Source organism: Mesoplodon bidens, assembly GCF_964165515.1.
Source record: "Mesoplodon bidens genome assembly, chromosome: 3".
Lineage (NCBI taxonomy): Eukaryota > Metazoa > Chordata > Mammalia > Artiodactyla > Ziphiidae > Mesoplodon > Mesoplodon bidens.
In genome coordinates this window covers 44582372-44603434 of record NC_138178.1, presented here as the reverse complement: position 1 = coordinate 44603434, position 21063 = coordinate 44582372, and the positions used below count along the sequence as shown (strand labels likewise).

Below are 21063 nucleotides of genomic sequence, written 5' to 3'. Positions count from 1 at the left end.
GAGGAAAACAGAGGCAGAACACTCTATGACATGAATCACAGCAAGATCCTTTTTGACCCACCTCCTAGAGAAATGGAAATAAAAACAAACAAATGGGACTTAATGAAGCTTAAAAGCTTTTGCACAGCAAAGGAAACCATAAACAAGGCGAAAAGACAACCCTCAGAATGGGAGAAAAGATTTGCAAATGAAGCAACTAACAAAGGATTAACCTCCAATATTTACAAGCAGCTCATGCAACTCAGTATCAGAAAAACAAACAACCCAATCCAAAAATGGGCAGAAGACCTAAAAAGACATTTCTCCAAAGAAGACATACAGATTGCCAACAAACACATGAAAGAATGCTCAACATCACTAATCATTAGAGAAATGCAAATCAAAACTACAATGAGGTATCGCCTCATACCAGTCAGAATGGCCATCATCAAAAAATCTACAAACTATAAATGCTGGAGCGGGTGTGGAGAAAAGGGAATCCTCTTGCACTGTTGGTGGGAATGTAAATTGATACAGCCACTATGGGGAACAGTATGGAGGTTCCTTAAAAATCTAAAAATAGAACTACCATATGACCCAGCAATCCCACTATGGGGCATATACCCTGAGAAAACCATAATTCAAAAAGATTCATGTACCACAATGTTCATTGCAGGTCTATTTACATTAGTCAGGGCATGGAAGCAACCTAAGTGTCCATCAACAGATGAATGGATAAAGAAGATGTGGCACATATATACAATGGAATATTACTCAGCCCTAAAAAGAAATGAAATTGAGTTATTTGTAGTGAGGTGTATGGACCTCAAGTCTGTCATACAGAGTGAAGTAAGACAGAAAGAGAAAAACAAATACTGTATGCTAACACATATGTATGGAATCTAAAAAAAAAATGGTTCTGAAGAACCTAGGGGCAGGACAGGAATAAAGACGCGGATGTAGAGAATGGACTTGAGGACATGTGGGGGGAAGGGTAAGCTGGGACGAAGTGAGAGAGTGGCATGGACTTATATATACTACCAAATGTAAAACAGATAGCTAGTGGGAAGCAGCTGCATAGCACAGCTTCGTGCTTTGTTACCATCTAGAGGGGTGGGATAGGGAGGATGGGAAGGAGACGTAAGAGGGAGGAGATATGCAGGTATATGTATATGTATAGTTGATTCAGTTTGTTATAAAGCAGAAACTAATGCACTATTGTAAAACAATTATACTCCAATAATGATGTTAAAAAAATAAAATAAAATAAATGGCTTATGAAAACATTTCTTATTCCAACAAAGCCTAAGATGGAATGATGGTCACTTTAGAAACTGAGGAAATGAACAGCTAAGGAAAGCATGAAAAATACATCTGATAAGAAGGGACTCATGTCTCAGGGGAATACTGCTTACTGGGGGAAAGAGTGTATTTTTAGCAGCAAAATAAGATCGGATCAAACAAGATTATAAGGACATAGAGTGTGGAGTTTTTGTGGAATAAGGCAAAAGATAGGATATCGGGCAGTGAATAAAAACAAATCAGAAGAAAACAAGGGGAAACAGTAAAATTAGCCACGGACGATGGGAAATGGAAGCCTGTAACTGACCTTTAAGAGTTGGATTAAAGGGAAGAGAAAATATATATACACACATACTTTCATACACACACACATGTACTTAGAGTAGGTAGAAAGTTAATAGGGTGTAGCTAATAGGATCCAAGCTGATGTGAAAGGATGGGAACTGGTTATGTTATCAAGAGAGGGTCTCTGGCCTAGGTAAACAAGGAACTAGACATACGGAGAAGGTGGTCTGAAGAACAAGCAGAGCTCAATTACTGGAATTAGGACTGAAGGACACAGTGGATTCAGCAATTTGGGAGACTTCCTGCTAATCTATTTTAAGTGTCTCTAAACTTTTCAAATCTTCTACAACAAACATATATTATTTGCTAAAATGTATGTATGTTCTGATAATAATAAAATGTATGCTCACTGAAAGAGTAATTTATAAACCCAAACAAGCATTAAAATAAAAAATAATTTAATTTTTCAAAGTTAGGTATGGTTTGATGCATGTTCTTCCAGTAATTTTTCTATTTATAGCCACAATATCAGGCTTTTGCAATCAAGTAAAAAAACAATAAACATTATTTTTATATTACTAGTGTGATTCCAGAAAGTAAGGAAATTTTTATCGTTTCAACACTGCTTTAATCTGTAGAAATGATTACTCTGCTCTCACTCAGGTAAGACTTAGTAGCCAAGTACAACCTTTGGACTACAAAGAGGAGGATGCTCATATTTTAGACATAGATTTTGTTAAAAATTCCTGCTCTGAGAAACTGGAATTTAAAGTGAGTTGCCCTAATATATCACTTTCTGAACAATTAGGACAGGGAATGAATTGCCTTTTCTATTGATAACTACATGGGGAAATTAAAATGAGTCCGAGAAATAAAGCAATCAAGCCTCCTGCAGGGAACAATTACCAGTGTTTTTGGACCACCAAAATTCCAATCTACAAACTGTTAACACTTATAACAGGCATGAAGCTTGACTGTCTCCATTTGCCACATACTTTTTCTCCTTTTTCCTCTCCTATGTTAACCAGCAACTTAACTAATGAAGTTCTATTTTTCTCTGCATCCTGTGGGCTTCCCTCATAGAACTATGTAAACCGTCTCTTTCCTATACTTGAAAACAATCACATTTAGATAATTCCAGGAAAAAAGTATGCTTCTTGTTTTCAAGCATATTTCACATACTTGATGCATGATTTTAGAATTATACTTACTGTCCTCTAAGTATCATTTTGCTATTTCTGGACAAAAGCATCAGAAAGATTTGCAGAGCAAAGATTAGGTATAATGTGACCTTTGAAATTAGTTATAAGCATGAGGATAGAACAATGGTAGAATAAGTTCCTGAGTATAAAAACAGACATAATTTCATGACTGATTTACTCATTAGACTAATCATTACATAAGACTGACTGTAGAAGCTAAAATTACTTGGGTAAAATTTTTTGTAGCAGAAAGTGCTAAAAGAGACTAAAAGTTATGTGCCTATACACGGAAGACTGTAAGTAATTTGTTTTTACTTATATTGTTTTATAACAGGTACTAATTACCAGTGACCTAAGTACCTTATGGACTGAGTCCAAATAAAGAGGGTAGAACAGTGATAAAATAGATGGTTCAATAATTTAAGGAGAGGACAATATAGTATATACACTCTGAAGTACAATATGGTTCCATGCCAATACATGACATGGAACTTTATCTGATAACAAATTAGGGTAAATTTGTCCATGTACTATATAAGTATCACTTTTTCTCCAATTCAAACTTTCAATGAAAAAAATATATATATACAAATAAAGAAGGTGGTATGAGATGAGTAACTTATTAAATATAAGCGGCCAAAAATAATTTGAATTTCTCCACTGGGAGAAACTTTAGGCATTTTAATCTGGAAAGTCTAATTCTTACCAGTTGGGGCAGAGACTGAGTTCTTATAAATCTTCTGACAGAGGCCATGAAAGAACAGGAAGAAGGGTTAGGATATTATAAAAGGGAGAGAGGGAAAGGGGTGACCCTCCCTCTTAAAGGGAACCCATTCTATTGTTCTCTTGTAAAACCAAGAAAGTCAATCATGTAGCTATGTAAAGCTGTGTAGTGAAAGTAGATAATCATAAAAATAGTAACTAATATTTATGCATCCAAAATGGTTGAAGTGCTGTCTGTTATCTCATTTGATTCCCCTCCAAATCCTCTAGAAATATTAGTATATTCATTTTGTTTATTGGAAAACTGATCTGGAAACCTGGCAAATGAAGTTGATATAGCCCACTAGGTAAGTGTTGGAAAAAAACATTTTACTATGTAGAAGGGCTTCAAAGAAAGATTCCCCAGGCACCTAAATACATAAATAAATAAATGGGACTTAATGACAGATTTAAAAAAGCAGATTCTGTGGAAACCTAAGAGGTATGTTTGGGATCCAGTTAAACTCCATGGGCTTGGATCTTTGGGTTTTCAGACCATTTTCAGATAGGACATTTAGACTTGCCTTCTACCTAATGTGGGCACTGAGGGTAGTAATCAGAGACTAAGCATTTTCAGATCTTTATATATTTTTTCAGGACAGAATTATTGATCAACTTTAAAATTTGAAAAGTATTTTAATTAAACATTTAAAAATAATAGAACTAAGCTCAAATTTATTTTAGTAAATGTAAACTGAATCTAACCATAAAAAGACAAATTCTGAGATTGAATTTTAAAACTAAGCTATCTGTTTTTATGAGATATGCATAAAACACATTAAGATTTAAAGAAAGGGCTAGAAAAGGTTCTATCAAGGAAGATATTAACCTAATTACTTCAGTGAGCTGTATTAATATCACATAGAATATGTTTAAGGAAAAAACATGCAAGAAATTAACAGGATTGTTACCAAAAGTTGAAAGAAACAATTTATCAGGGATATAGAAGTTCCAAAATTTATGTACTGAACAGTAAAAGCTCATATGGGATATCTACAGTGCTGATCATGTACTAAGCCATAAAGCAATCTTCAATTAAATACTAAAGACTGAAAATACAGTCCACGTCCTCTGAACACGATGCAGTAACAAAAATAAAGCCCTTATCTTTGGAAGATTAATGAATATACTTTCTAAATAACTGATGAGTCAAAATATTAATCACTGGACAATTTATGAAATAATTCTATCTCAACAACAATAAAAGCACTATATATCAAAACTTGTATGATGCAGCTAAAGTGTGCTGAGAGGAAAAAGAAGAATTTAAAATGCATTTGGTAGAAAAGACAACAAGAAAATTAGGTTATACAAGTGTGGTAAAAATATAAACAGAAGCAACAAAATGATAGACATGAAATCTTTGAAGTTTAGAAGGAGGTAGAAAATGAGGAAGGAATACACAAGGGATGGAAATATTCTCTTTTTAAAGCTGAATGATGGATATAAGGTGTTTGTACTGTTATTTACTCTCTTCATTTATGTTGTAGATATTATTTTGTGTGTATGCACTAGTTAATAGCAACAATAAAAATTAACAAACTACATATTCAACTTAATAAGTTAGAAAAATAGCTCAGAGAAAATATAAAAAGTAGAAGATGAATAAGAGCAGAAATAAATGAAATATAAAACAAAGAAACAAAATATGGAGTCAACAAAACAAATGCCAGAGAATCTCTTGCAGTACTGATTCTATAAAAGAGATAAAAAAATACAAATAAATAATAAGATGAAAACAACACAAGCTTTTATAAACGATATAATTATATGAACAATTTGACGGTATTAAATTTGCAAATTTAGAAAAAAGGATAACTTTCTGGAAAAAATATAAATGATTAAAATTGACTCAAGAACAAATGTTTAAATAACATGGATAGAATTGTTATACTACATAAATTGATTTAGTAGTCATATAACCACCCTAAAAATCAAAAACAAAAACAAAAAAATGTACCGGACAGTTTTAGAGGCAAGTTTTGTCAGTCTTTCAAGGTTAGCAACACTTATTTTATGCAGATCACCCCAGAGAAGTGAAAAAGGAAAGCTTCGCTACTTATTTTATAAAATTAGTTTATTCTTGATGCCACAATTGTTCAAAGATATGGTAAACCATAGGCCATTTTACTAATGAATATAGGTACAAAAATCTTACATAATTAGCAAACATATGAGAAAATGGAGGCCAAGAAAATTTCAGTAACTTGCCCAAGTTCCCTCAGCTAGTAAATGGTGGACTTGGACCAACATTTTTCTCAAGCCAAGGACCATGATTTCCTTCTCTTGAACAAGGAAAGAAGCAGCACCAATAGCAATACTACTTGTAAACAAGAGATAACCTGTATATTTGGTGTCATTGCTGATGACTCCCCTGTCAGTACTCCCTGCAATCTGCCCCTCAGTTGCAAAGGTGACAGGGAGGCACTGAGCTTAGCAGGTACTCTGGATACTTCATCCTAAGTCCCTGTCCCACTGCCCTGACTGCCACTGCTGTGCCTGGCAAGACATTTCTTTAATTCTCTCTCATTGTGAGATAAGTATTTTACATTAATTTAATGATGAGATAAACAAGTCTCAGGGAGACAAAGCATATTGATAAGAAATGAACTCTCAAAGGCAATAAGAGGTGGAGCTGAGATTCAAATTCAGGCCATTTCACTTCATCACTTGTTCACATGGTATGAAAGGATTCCTGTTCCTGAGCGGGAGTCCGGAATCCCTGGGTGAACTGAGCCTGCAACTTCCAGATTGAACCCCAGGCACCAGACAGGTGTTCTGACCTGCTTCCTCCTTCCACGTATCTTTCTAGGTCATGCTAGGAATAGGACCCAGGTCTGATATCCTGTTTATCCCCACACCTAGTTCTTGCCAGTCCCTTTTCCTTGGCCTGAATCCTGTTATTGGAAGAAGGACCTCTATCCTCCTAGACAAATCAACCCTTTATGAGAATTGACACCCCCTATAAGCCTGCCCTTAGGCCAGCCTCCAAAACATGGACATCAACCCAGATAGAACAAACAGTGTTCTAGAATCTCTTTTAGCCTTGGTGATTTGGATTCCTCACTCTACCTGAGTTTCTCATAACCATCATCTAAGCCTGTCTTAGTCTAAATACCGCTGCCTACTAAAAGCTTCCATTATGAACTACAGCAACAGTGGGTACAGAACATAGTATCTCAGCTCCTCTCTCACTATAAGCATCATGACAGCAGGGTTTTTTAAATGAGTTGTTCTCTGCCTTATTTCCAAAATCTGAAACAATGCCTGAAACACAGAAGACAGTCAATTAATATTTGTTGAAATAGTGAATGGATTTACTTTGACTGTGCTACTCTTGGGTCTAAACCTAGGAAACTAACACTGAGAAAGCAAGCACAAAGCTGCGCAGTGTAGTGCCAGGCAGGTTATTGTTGTGGTATATGGATACTAGATTGTTATCCTGTCTGGTGTTATTAAACCAGATGGGAATATTTCAAAGCTGTAGTACTTAAGGGCTGATTAGACGGAGATGCCCAATCAGTCCCAGCAGCTCCTTGTGGTGACTGAGAATTGGTGATGGAGGGGGCGCCTGGCAATACTTTGCCCACTGCCAACAGTATGTCAGTGGAGGTGGTGCTGGCTGACCCACTGTCATCTTGCATCAGACTTTATAGCCCTTTCCTTCCTTGGAAGAGATGACTGAGCTTTTTACCACATCTCTTTAATTCAAATAGAAGGGCTACCATTTTCCGCATGGCCAAGCCTTTTTTCTTCATGTAAAGGCAAACATTTCATGCTTCACATTGAGGGTGCCTGGGACTCACGAACTGGGAAGTGGAAAGTATTTGCTCCAGCATTTATGTTAGTTGCCCATGTAATGACTTAATGTGACAGCTTGTCAAGAGTGACATTTAATATGCCTGTTGTACAGAAGTCATATTTCATTTGCTTTTTGAGACATGGGCCCCAGGGACACGGGCTCTATGAGTTTTAGAGGGAGCTGATGATGGACTCTGTTCATCCACTCAACACCCAAACAGAAATATCTTCTACATAGGTCTTCTGAAACTAAAGAAGCAAAATGATACGTTTAAGTAAAGGAACAGTAGATCAATAGCTAATTTAACTATGAAGTGAGGGTGTGGTCTCTGTCAGAGCCTCAGAAAATGTAGTAGCATTCCTCTAATTTCTGTCGTTTTCCTCTTCACTTTTCATAGGAATGAGTATTTGTGCGTTAAACCAAATAGCAAATTTTAAAATATAAGAAAGGATAGGAGTCTATCAATAAAAACCTTCCATCTTGATTATTTCCTCAAAAGCAAAAGACTGGATACTTTGAGATTCGGCAAGCACTATGAGGCTTTCTCATATACCAGAGAACTTTTACTTTCTCTCGTATCCAAACTATAGTGAAAATATTACATGGCATCATAAACCCAGTAGATAAGAATAAGCCCTTGGGAAAGCAGCCATATTTTAAAAATCCTATGGTACAATAAAAAATGTTCTGAACTTGCTGTAGCACCCAGATATTCAAAGGGACATGTACTATTGCTGATGTAGTACTTAAGGGCTGATTGGGTTGGGGAGGGCGGCTTGCTGATAGACACCTAGGAAAGGTTGGCTTTGGGTGGAAGATGACAATGACAGGATGAAGAGAATGAAAAATAAATATAAATAATGGTGTTTAAATGGCAAATGTGTAGAAATTTAAAACAAGTAATAATAGTGGCCACATTTTTATTCTCTAAGAATGACAAAGTCTCTAAAAATTGGGAGAGGTAGAGTACATAGTTGCAATAAAGGAGGGCACAGATAAATTGTCTTGGATAAAAGCCCCAGCAGAGGGACTTTCCTGGTGGTCCAGTGGTAAAGAATCTGCCTTGCAATGCAGGGGACGTGGGTTCGATCCCTGCTCAGGGAACTAAGATCTCACATGCCGCAGGGCGACTAAGCCCGTGTGCCACAACTACAGAACCCACACGCTCTGGAGCCTGCATGCCACATCTAGAGAAGAGAAAACCCGAACACCACAACTAGAGAGGAGCCCATGCACCACAACGAAAGATCCTGCATGCCTCAACGAAGATCCCAAGTGCTGCAACTAAGACCCGACACAGCCATAAAAATTAATTAATTAATTAAAAAAAAAAAAAGCCCCAGCAAATGGCTGTGCAGGATGCAGTTACCATGGCACAACACTCACTGCTCATTGGAATCACCTGGAAGTTTAAACAAAACAAAACAAAACAAAACTCTTCTATCCAGGCTATATTTGAAGCCAATTAAATCGAACCATGTGAGTGAGACTCAGACATAAGTATGTTTTAAAGCTCCCCCAGTTGATTCTAATGAACCAAATTCAAGAATCCCTGACCTACTTGTACCTTCTAATCAGGCTGGTTCTTTCATTCAACAAGAATTGACAAAGCATCTATCTTATGTCAGACAGTGTATTAAGCAATAGGGATGAAAATATTTAACAAGAACAACAAACAAGATATAGTGCTACTTTCATGGAGTCTAAAAGGAAAGGCTTATGCAAAATAATCAAACCGTAGTAACAAAAATAATAAGAACACCAGCTTGTATTTATTGTTTACTGTACCCTAGGCTGTGTAAGCATGTTAAATATTCATCCACTCTCTTAATCTTCTGTATTATTATCATCTCACTATACACATGAAAGAACTCAGGCTCAGAGAAGTTACATAACTTACCAGACATAACAATGCTAATTTAGTGGCAAAGATGGGACTCACCCCAAGCAGCCTTCACTCTTAACCATGCTATACCATACTATACTATGGAGGTCATGATTAAATGCTAGAAAAGCCCAGTGGAAGAAGCTAATAATTGAGCCAGAAGGGGAGGAGGGTGTTTGGGAAAGCCTCCCAAAGGAAGCAAAACGTGAACTATGTAAAAACCTAGCAGGATTTTTTAGGTGGACAGTAACAAGCAAATTGTGTTAGGATGAAATAGCATTTGTAAAGATGGGAAGGTGCATGCATATTTGAGCAGCACAGGATAATTTGTATGATCATGCAGCTGAGGCCCTGAGAAAGTTTGTTTAGGGTCAGACTTTCCCCATGTTCCCAATTATTCCTAGAGCTTTGGAATGAACATAACAAACAAGCAGCCCAGGCAGAATGCTTTTCCCCAGACTATGATCAATGCATAGTTAGTAAGTGACTCTCTGCACCTACCAATTCCTCATTATTTAGAGATGTCCTAATCACCATAGCCAGGGAGAGTCCAGATTTCCGGGCAGCCAGGGTCTTTAAAAAAAAACCAAAAAAACACAGAATTATGAGGTGACTGCTATGTACCTATTACTCAGCAGAAGGTGAAAATGTAAAAGTATAGACTATCACTATTCACACTTTAGTCAATAGGGACCTACCATTTTCAGTAGTCAGCCAGTTCATCCAGAATGTGGAATCATAGGACATTAAAGCTGAAAAAGGTCCCTTTAGATCATCAAACCTAGGCTCTACATTTTACAGATGATAAAACTGAGGCCCAGCAAGGCAGGCTTGCAGCCCAAGGTTTCTAGGCTGGCAAGAGGCTTCTAGGACATTGTTTTTCCCCAAGACGATCATAATCACATTCCTTCATAAAACATAACCATTGATACAGAGCCAGCTGATCTGTCTGATAGCCCTGAATCACAAGTGGTACTAGATGATTCTTGAGTTGTCCATAGTTCCCTGAAATATGCTTCCATATCTGGCCAGAATATTTTCTTCCAAGTGTCCATTTTATCAATTGAGAATCATCATTAGACTTGTTTTCTTCACTCAATGTTGGTAACTTAGGTGATTTTAAATAAGAGTCACATCCCTTTAGTTTCCCCTGTAAAATAGAACCATTATGCTGCTCCCACCTGAAACATATACAATATAATATACTCGATGGTGCTATAGAGAACTCTGGAAATCAGGAGTTCTATATGGGAATATTAAATCTTCTCTCCCATTAGGAACAAAGGGAAGTCATAGTGGAATAATAGATCTGGTCAGAAATATATCTCCTTGGAACTACAAAGCCATTGTGCCCAGTTAGGTTCAGTATAGTCCTAAGTGAGCAGGTGACTCACTCCTCACTTATAAACTCCTACCATCTCCACTCCTACCATGTAAACTTACAGAGGACTTACCTCCAAAGATGATCTTCCATCTCTGACAACTACTGTCCTTAAAATTATGTTTTTATTTTATTTTAGTCTGTATTTGTACCTGTTGTTTATGTAAATTGGTCTGTCTTTCAGAATTGAACTAGATGTTAAATCTTGGAGAACCCAAACTTCTTATTCTAATATGTCTCTTTTTATTTCCCCATCTTGCTCTCTTTGATCCCATGAATAAGAGCAGTGTACATTTGAGAAGATTGTCAAATATTAATTAAATAAAATGAAAGTCACTTACCATGGCCTGAAGTGTCCAAGTGACAGAGAAAACAAAATATAAATAATTAGACATACGACAGGTAAGAAAAGAGTATAATAATGTTAAATAAGCCTAACACTTAAAAATAACGTCACACTATAATGGCAGGAATCTGAGCTAATTGTACAGACATATCATGCTTTCCAGCATAAGATTTTTCCAGGCAAGATTTTGTCTTTCCTAATTTAAAACTAAAGTGATGAACTTCAGATGAAGGTTTTCATAGCAAAATTGAAAATTACTGGTATCAAGAAATTGTGTACGTTGTTGCTAAAAGGAAAACTTCAGTTCCTCTGAGGGAAAATATATTTTCATTTAATAAACTATTAAGAATAAGCCTCCAGAAAAACATGAAAACAATGCAAATGACAGAAAACATTTCTTTTTCATGTTGATGGGCTATTTGTTTTTAGAATTTAATACAGACTATTATCAATTCTTTGCATCTCTAAGCAGTCCCCAGCATATTTCCTTATAGGAGAGTTTGTCATTCAGAGTTATGTTCAGGGCCAATAAAGGTTTTAATGACTTGGAAGCCATGGTTTTCTTTGGAGAGTGGAACAGCTTATTAATTTGGCTAGACTTGATCTTAATATATGAGAATAAGGAACTGATTAATATTATCTGCATGCTTCGTAAAGCATAAAGTTTACTAGGTTAAGATGAAGACTGTCAAATCTAGCCTTCAACTGCAAAGTAAACTGTGATCATCAAAGCCCAGTTGCAGCAGCCCACTTTGCATGCTGTGTGACTTCCTTCTGCTCAATTATAGGGCCATTTTAACTCAATTTGTAATTTCAACTGATATTAAAAGTTGTCAAAAGGTTAGAGTTATTTCCTCCCTCTAATAGATTTTAAAGAAATAATAAATATAACACTTGCTAGCATCCAGCTTCTTCTGTGTTTTATTCTATGAAATATTTACAGGCTAGGCATTTAATGAGAAGGACAATATGACATCTAATAAAGATAAAGACAACGTATGCAGTCAAAATGAATTTAACAGGAGTGACTCACCACATCTCGTACAATAGGCAGAGTTTTTTTCCTTCGGAGATCTGGCATACTATCAATACCATAAAGTCCCCACCCGGCTCTGAAAGAGGGGAAAAAGGAATGATTTTAATGGTTAACTGACTCTTTATAAGAGGACAATTGAAATTGTTAGGTATATTGAACTTTGCACCTCGAGGAAGAAACAGAACCAAACCAGTTTTGCTGAAAGTTTGGTCTGTCTGCAATGGTAAAAAAAAAAAAAATTACTTTTATTGTAAAAATACTATGTTTTGTGTATATTGCATCTTCACAGATTGAACTCCAAAGTGGCATCTCAAGGATTTATAGACACATCTAAAATATTAGTGATTATTCCAGTACAAGAATTTCCACTTATCTGAATTATCTAAAGATAAATGCACAAGATTATAATAATTTGTTATACAAGGATGTTCACTGCAACTTTTTTTTTGTAGTAACAACAAAAGCTAGGTAACCTAAATATTCAACAACAGTATACTGATTGAATGAATTATAGTATATTATACAATGGGAAGGATGCAATCGTTATAGTGAATAAGGTAAATATATGTGTATATATGAAAAAATACTTATAGTATGTTCAGAAAGCAAGTTTGCATATTATTATGTTTCGTATGGTCCCACATTTGTATGTGCATTTATATATACACAGAAAATTTCTAGAAATATATTCACCAAATTGGTAAACCGTAGTTACCTCTGTGGAGTGAGAGAAACTGGGTGATAGAAAAAGAGAAGACTCTCCCTATGTTATAAATCTGTTAATGTCCAATGTTTTTATAATAAGCATGTGCCATCTTTGCAATTTAAACTAATTTTAAAATATATTAATATTAATGCTTATTAAAATAACTTTAATAGATTGAATTTGATTTTTTTTTTTTTTTTTTTTTTGCGGTATGCGGGTCTCTCACTGTTGTGGCCTCTCCCGTTGTGGAGCACAGGCTCCGGATGCGCAGGCTCAGCGGCCATAGCTCACGGGCCCAGCCGCTCCGCGGCATGTGGGATTTTCCCGGACCAGGGCACGAACTCGTGTCCCCTGCATCGGCAGGCGGACTCTCAACCACTGCGCCACCAGGGAAGCCCTGAATTTGATTTTTTATTGCATTAAAGCTACTCTTTTTATACAACCAAAAAGGTGCTAACGTCATTGATGACAGCTACTCCTTCCACTCACTTGAACTGCAAAACCCCTACTAACCTCTAGCTGAGAGTCAGCTTTTGCACCAGAAACACCACAATTCATACTGCTGGGTTTCGGTGGGCAGCTCTGCCACTGGAATAGGCTACAACAGCCAAAAATATGTTATCAGCATTTTACTGTCCAGTTTTCACTGACACAGATTGTTTCTTCATTTCTGCTGCTTAATTTAACAAAGGGAAACCTTTGTCTTATTGGATCTCTCTTAGTAGCCACAGTCTTAATTCAAATACTTCCAGTTGTACCAATCTGGTGATCTTGGACAAATTACAAAAATGCATCATACAACATATACAAAATATTAATAAAAGCAAAATATTAATAAAGATAAGATGGTAATAAATAGTAATAATGCCATAAAGTACATGTCTGAAAAGGAGGACCAAATGCAGTAATAAATGTGAAATATTAAAACCACTGCACATGGGTAAGAAGGATGTCAGTGATGAACAGAATATACTTAAGGTCACACACCTGAGCTAAAATTTACCTGTAGATCATAGAATACAGGACAAGAGTAATTGTGGGGCAGAGATCAAGGAAGAGGAAAGAAAGAAGAGGGGTAAGGAATAAAAGATGGGAGGGGAGACAGTGTGTGGTAGGGGGAGATGACACTTAAGTAGTCCACCACTGAACCTGTGAAAAAGGAGTTAATACAGCTTCCATCGTTTTCTAGAATAAGGCCAATTGACACTCTGTAGGTTAAGGGCTGTGATAGTCATGGTGACAGTCAGAGATCAAGAACTGCAATCACAAAAGAATCATTGGCAGCATCTTCTTATGAATTGCAAGAAACTGCAGAGTATAGGAGGAGGAAAGGGCAGTGAATTTTTTTTTTCTTTGCAACACTCATCTTCAGAAAGACTACTACTCTCTGTGTGACACCTTGCTTCCCTCCTATCCTATTTCCATATTCTTGCCTTCTCCCTGCCTTGACCCTCCCACATCCCAAACATCAAATATATGGGAAAAGGATTATGCGAGTGGGTTCCTAAAAGGATTTTTCCAGTTTCATTTGCTCCAGTCTAAGGCTCTGATTCCAAGCAGTTTCTACTTTCTCTCCTCTGTGAACAGAATAATAATGGCATAAAATGTTCATCAATAAATGTCTTTCCACCACATTACATAGCAATCATACTAACTGCCTCCAAATGTTTTGAAATGTTTTGAAGTTACTTTAATAACTTTGTAAAGAAACACATTCTTTACACATGTGATAATGATGATAATTTTAATGGTGATAAATTGTGATAATTTTCTCAATTGAGAAAATGATTTATAAACTGCCAAGTGTTATATAAATGAGTTATGTGTTTTCTTCCTATCAATAACAAATTATTTATTTTCTTTATGTTTTCCTTCTTGTGGAACTTAATTCCCAAGCCAGCCTAGAATTTTGAGCAGCCTCATATTTTCACAAATTCAGGAATCAATTACACATATATATGTTCTTGAACCTCACACTTCACCCTTATGCTTCTCTCATCAGAACAGAGATATCCAAGAACCCAGGCCAAACTTGAACCCAAGTTAGAAGACATGGATCCAAAATTCATCTCTGTCCCCTCTGAGTTTGTCATTTACTTTCATTAAACCTATATTTTTAAATTGTAATGCAATAAAAATGTTCTCTTAACCTTCACAGATAGTCCCCATAATGTTCTTTATCAGGTTGTGTTTCCTTATAATTTTACATTTTCAGCATTACTATAAGAAGTTTGTATAAATGTATACTTTAATGAGCTTATCCATCAAGTAATAATAAAACTTTTATTTCAAACCTGAATCTTAAAAAAAAAAAATCTGCCTAATAGCCTCACCTCATGAATAGAGAAGTGCTTGGTGAATACTGTGAAGCTCTACACAAATATTTTTGTAATATTTACTGAGAGACTTCCTAACCAGGAGAGATCTGGGAGCGATTAGATAACAAAAAAATGGTGAAGCCTGGAAAGAACAGTAGGTAAGTAAATTATTGCCTTATAGGCAAGAGGTCAAGTTCATGGATATCCGTTAAAGAAATGAGCCAGGCTTGATGATCAGGAGGTCACAGCGAGTCATCAACACAGGCAACAGCAGACAAGTAATTCTGAAGGGAAGTCTAATTCTAGGGAAGAAGCTGTTTGATTTCAACCCTTTCTGGTATAGCTGATTGGATTAAGCCATCTTTAACTGTAGCAAGCAAACTAGCTAATTCTAGCTAATATTTATGTGGCGCTTACCAGGAGCCAGAGAGAATGCTATCCATCATAGCCAGTCTTTACAAGCATTACCTCATTTTATTCTCAAAAAATCCAATAAGGTATAACTAGAATTATTTCTCTCATTTTATAAGTGAGGAAACGGAAGCATAGAATAGTTCAGAATCATCCCAAAGGTCATTATCTAAGTCAGAGTTAGCACTGCCAGGATTTGGCTTACCATACTCTACTGCTTATATGATTACATTATTCCACATTTACAACGAGTTGAGGTTTCCCATTAATCCCATTTTACCTTTAATAAACCTTAAACTGAGCAATTTCCCCAGGCCTAGAAATATCTGGTAGAGCTTGATTTCCATTGCAGGAGTGTCTTGCCTCAAACCTCGTGTTCTTAATAACCAATATATATATATTTTTTTGGTAGGAGGAAATCAGAGGCCTGTCCTAGTAAAGGTGCTGCTAGTATTTGAATTAAAAAAAATTTATTCTAAGGGTATTATCTTCGAATTAGAAACACTCTATTACTGTATAAGATAGTCCCAATTCTTCCCAAGTGGTTCCTCTCCAGCTATTCAAGTGTTCTCCCAAGAAAAAAGGAGACCTTTAGACTACAGGCATTACAAATGATCAGGAGATCTACAGAAATATCTGGAACGTCAATGATCACATATAATTGACAATGGATATAATTTTACAGGCTAAATTGAAATGTGTTCTAATCCAACATTTGTTCTATTAAAAAGTCTTCATATTTTTCATGGTTTTATTCCTTAGTTCTTTGCATAATTATACTAAAAGAAGTTTACTGAGTTTAATAACATCTGAGTATAAAAGTATATGGCTATATACCTTGACTTGGGTTAATTATCTTGTTACAGAAAGAAACACATGTTGTCTAAAAGATATATACAGTATTCTGTAATTTTTAAAAACCTGATACACAGGTAGAAGAGGTAAAGCTGATTTTTACTAAGTACATAGTAGTTATTTTTAATCCAAAATTGATCTGATAACATACGGAGTCTCTACGGATTGAAAAAGAACTCTGAGAAAGCACCAGGAAAGTACTGCATGAAAACAATTAAGCAGGTTTCCTGAAAGTGGTACTTTCTGATTATGGGACAAAGATGTGCTACTTCCGCATGTGGATGCTTGATGCTTAATTGGTAATATTCAGAGACTTGCTGATTTCCAGTAGAAATCAGAAAATTGGTAGACTCTGTTTATATCCAAAGGAGTTGTTCAATTAATTGAAGACTACAGCCCTGAAAAAACAAATTATAGTGCTTCTGTTTATTTCTATGTTTCCAAGGCATTTACTGGGCAGGGCTATATAATTAATCTTTTTTAGCATTATGGAATATTAAGGCAATATAAAGGTTAACAATAAATCATATTAACTCCCTCTCCTCTAATACAGTTGTACTCTCAGCCTTTTAAAAACACCTCTTTGTATTTATTTCATTACTTAATGATGATAAACATACAATGATCTATATTGCTTTTTTTGCTTAACATGATCTATTTTACATACATTTTAACACACTTTTCTTGATGATCATTATATACTTTAATTATTCCCCTGCAGCATATTAGAATACGTTGTATCCTAATATTTTCTTTTCATTTTTTTTTCACCTTCTGGAAAAGATTTCCATTACTGTCAACACCGAATGAGTTATTTATGTTTGTGTAATTGATGACTCATTCCTCACAGCCAATTAATCACCAATTCCTAATGATTTTTTTATTCTTTATCTCATCAAAACTAAGGCACCATCTATCATAAGATAAAGCATTATTTTATATATCATTGTGAAAAAATCAAATTAATCTCTGACACCATGCTTTCTTAGTAATTAGAATGTAAATTTTATACTAACTGAAAGGGCACTCTTTAAATGACTTTGTCTATGGCATAGATTTCTGTCATATGTCATGCACATTTTTCTACATATGAAAAGGAAAATATAAGCAAAACAAATTGTTATTCCTTAAACTTCTCATTCAAAATTCAACCTTTCAGAATTACTCTGCAACCCAGAATTGTCACTGTCTGGGACTTTTTCCAAATTACTGTCTTTTAAGCCATCAAGAACAACAGTGATTGGGCATTATGGAAAACAGTGCTCCATTACTGTCTCTTGTATTCCCAGAAGCAGACAGTTCTGCTGCAGAGTTCGGTGATGGTGGGCTCTCAGCCTTACCAAAAGCATCAAAAGAGACAAACAAGACTCTGATCCTTCCTCCAATCATCATTGTTTTTCTAAACTGAAGTATTAAGAGATTGCAATTGTCCAGCCATACCACCAGCAATAACAATAAAATGATTACACTTTCCCAGGGCACTTTTAACTAAGTTTACAAGCATGCAGGCTTGTAAACTCTTACAACTGCTGCTTGGCTACTAATGTTTTTAAGACACCATCAGTTACTAAGATGCATCTCCATTCATTACAAAGTATAAAAATGTACATTGTAGAATTGATAAAACAATTCAGCTGTCTCTCTTGAACTCTCCCATTGACAGTGCCCTAGTCCAGGCTTTCCTATGTTAACTAATTTCTTAGAATTTTTGCCAGCCCGTTTTTTACATTGCCAACAGAGTGATTTTTCTAGAACACAAATTTGAAGATGCCTTTTTTTTAATACTCAATATGCCTTACGCCTACAAGCGCCTACAAAGAACAAACCCCTTTACATCCCAGTAAGGTACGATGTCTCCTCCAGTCTCATCTCTTTCGACTTCTCCCTATACTTCCTTGCTCCAGTCATCTTGAACTTCTTGTAGATCCTCGGAGGCATCACACTGTTCCCTACTTGTCTGTTTTTACTCTGCTACTTCCTCTGTGGGTACTGGCCTCCTTGCTGAGTGGCATAAGCTAACACCTACTGACCTCCCAAATGAAACTTGAACATAATGCTCATCAGTCCATAAGGTAGACAGATGTAAGTACATCCTCCCCATCTCAACCAACTCTACTTGACTGTGACCTCAACATCAGGATGCTCAGTGGAAGGGGCTGGGGTGTGAGGGGAGGAAGAAGGGGGAGGATCATGCCTCCCACTTTTCAGTCGGGCTTCTCAGCAGCTGTGGGTTAAAATTAAATATTTGTTACTGAGAGAAGGATATCCTACTTTTTGGTTGAACTGGGGCAGAAAAACATTGGAGAACAGTTGTTCTAAGTCTTCTGCCATAACCCCTGTAAAACCGCACTCTGTTTGTTTACATTGAAGTCCCTGCTAGAATATAGGTTTCCAAAAAATGAGAAATAAATCTTACTCCTCTCTACTCCCCTAGAGCCAACTCTGACATGTAGCAGGGAAGACTGAAACATGGAAGGTCAAGTGACTAGGCCTTGACACTGGAGAGATGAGACATTAAGCAAGCTATGGTTTTTATCATCTCTGAAATAACACCTAAAAAGAACAAGACAGAAGCCAGAGGACCAAGCAGAAAGGTAAGGACCACACACTGAAGTGGGGTAGCAGGCAAGGACTTAGTCCTTGGAAGAAGATAGGAGCCTAGTTACTCCACCAGGAAATATTTTTTAACCTCTATGAACCTTGATTATCTCATATGGAAAATGCAAAATTTACTTCACAGTGGTATTGTGGGGAGCGCTGATTGAGAAGACCTGTGTAAGTAGATTATGCATTATTGGTAGCAATTATTTTATTATAGACTTGTATAAACAGAAACATTATTGAAGTTGATGGAATGTCTGCTGGCCCACTGCTGCCCTATGGCTAGTCATATTCCTCCAACTAAGGAATAGATTAGTAACAGTCTCTGGCAGACATGCACTTGTGGGTAGCTATCTACTTAAATAATTACAGCAAGAGAAGGGCAGAAAGCCAAATTTGTGATTGCATCCCATGTGGTATTCTGAGCGTTATTCACTTCCTCTTCTGACTCAGCTTTGGTCTAGACTTCTTTCCTCTGCTGGTCTCGTTTTGATTAGTGCCTCAGCCCTGATGAGCATGCATCTTGGCTGAGCTTATTCCTTGCCTAACCCTCATCTACAATCCTGGTCCCAGTTATTTCACTTTATGTTGAACAAAGGTCTCACAGATGCTCCAACCAAGTCCATTTTTTCTGTTAGCTCTAATCTTGAAAAACACTGCTTTATCCTCTCAAATAGTTGTCTAAGCCCTGACTTAAAACAGAAATAAAATTCAAAGCATAAAGCTTCTCCCTAGTACTAATCATGCCAGACTCCTCTATCTTCTCTTCATTACTTCCTGGGTTCTCTGAACTGTGGCCATAAAGTAGGATATTTGTCTTTACTGAAAATCACATCTAGTCCTCTAAACTACCACTGATGATCTCTGTGAAGGGAACTACATTAGAGACCAACATGATGTCTCTCAGTAAAACTGGCACAGCCATATTTCCTTTTGCCTTGGAGTGATCACTAGTTGCTTGGTGGAGAGTGAGATGAGCCAGTCCTATATATCTACTGGTTCCACATTCCTAGGTTCAATCAACTGCAGGTTGAAAAAATTTGGGAAAAAATAATCCAGAAAGTTCAAGCAAAAATTGAATTTTCTGTGTGCTGGCCACTATTTGCATAGCATTTACAACTATCTAAATAGCATTTACATTCTACCTGCTATTGTAAGTAATCTAGAGGTGATTAAAAGTATACAGGAGGATGTACATAGGTTATACACAAATACTACATCATTTTATACAAGGAACTTAGGCATCTTCAAATTTTGGTAAATGTGAGAGCCTTGGAACCAATCTCCCACAGACAGCAAGGGGTGAGCGTAATGGGCTTGAGTTTAGAGGCCATAGCTGTATAAAAAATATAGAAAATTATGTGCAGTGGGACAATGCTGTTCCCATCTGCGAGGCCAAAGAGAAATGAAACTTTGTCAGGTATAGCATATTCTTATCTTCCAACTCTTGCTCATTCTGGGCAAATGTCAGTAAAATAGTGAACTGGCATGTTGAATTGCCATAACTTTTTTTTTTAACATCTTTATTGGAGTATAATTGTTTTACAATGTCGTGTCAGTTTCTGCTGTATAACAAGGTAAATCAGCTATACATATATATATATATATCCCCATATCTCCTCACTCTTGCATTTCCCTCCCTTCCACCCTCCCTATCCCACCCCTCTAGGTGGTCACAAAGTACTGAGCTGATCTCCCTGTGCTATGCAGCTGCTTCCCACTAGCTATTTTACTTTTGGTAGCATATGTATGTCAATGACACTCTCTCACTTTGTCCCAGCTTACCCTTCCCCCTCCCCGTGTCCTCAAGTCCATTCTCTACATCTGCATCTTTATTCCTGTCCTGCCCCTAGGTTCTTCAGAACCATTTTTTTTTTTTTAGATTCCATATATATGTGTTAGCATATGGTGTTTGTTTTTCTCTTTCTGACTTACTTCACTCTGTATGATAGACTGTAGATCCATCCACCTCACTACAAATAACTCAATTTCGTTTCTTTTTATGGCTAAGTAATATTCCATTGTATATATGTGCCACATCTTATTTATCCATTCATCTGTCGATGGACACTTAGGTTGCTTCCATGTCCTGGCTATTGTAAATAGAGCTGCAATGAACATTGTGGTACACGACTCTTTTTGAATTATGGTTTTCACAGGGTATATGCCCAGTAGTGGGATTGCTGGGTCAT

At 36.5% G+C, this 21063-nt stretch overlaps 1 protein-coding gene across 1 annotated transcript in view; it reads right to left on the bottom strand.

The window, feature by feature from the left end:
- The window catches only part of UNC13C (unc-13 homolog C), a gene marked incomplete at its 3' end in the record, with an annotated part of 599652 nt that overhangs the window by 364450 nt on the left and 214139 nt on the right, over window positions 1–21063 (bottom strand). Inside the window, exons 6-7 of the mRNA XM_081228462.1 lie at window positions 11978–12056; window positions 9719–9790 (exon numbers count right to left, since the gene is read on the bottom strand). Of these exons, the coding sequence (XP_081084588.1) occupies window positions 9719–9790; window positions 11978–12056 (151 nt within the window). The remainder of the gene's footprint in view (window positions 1–9718; window positions 9791–11977; window positions 12057–21063) is intronic.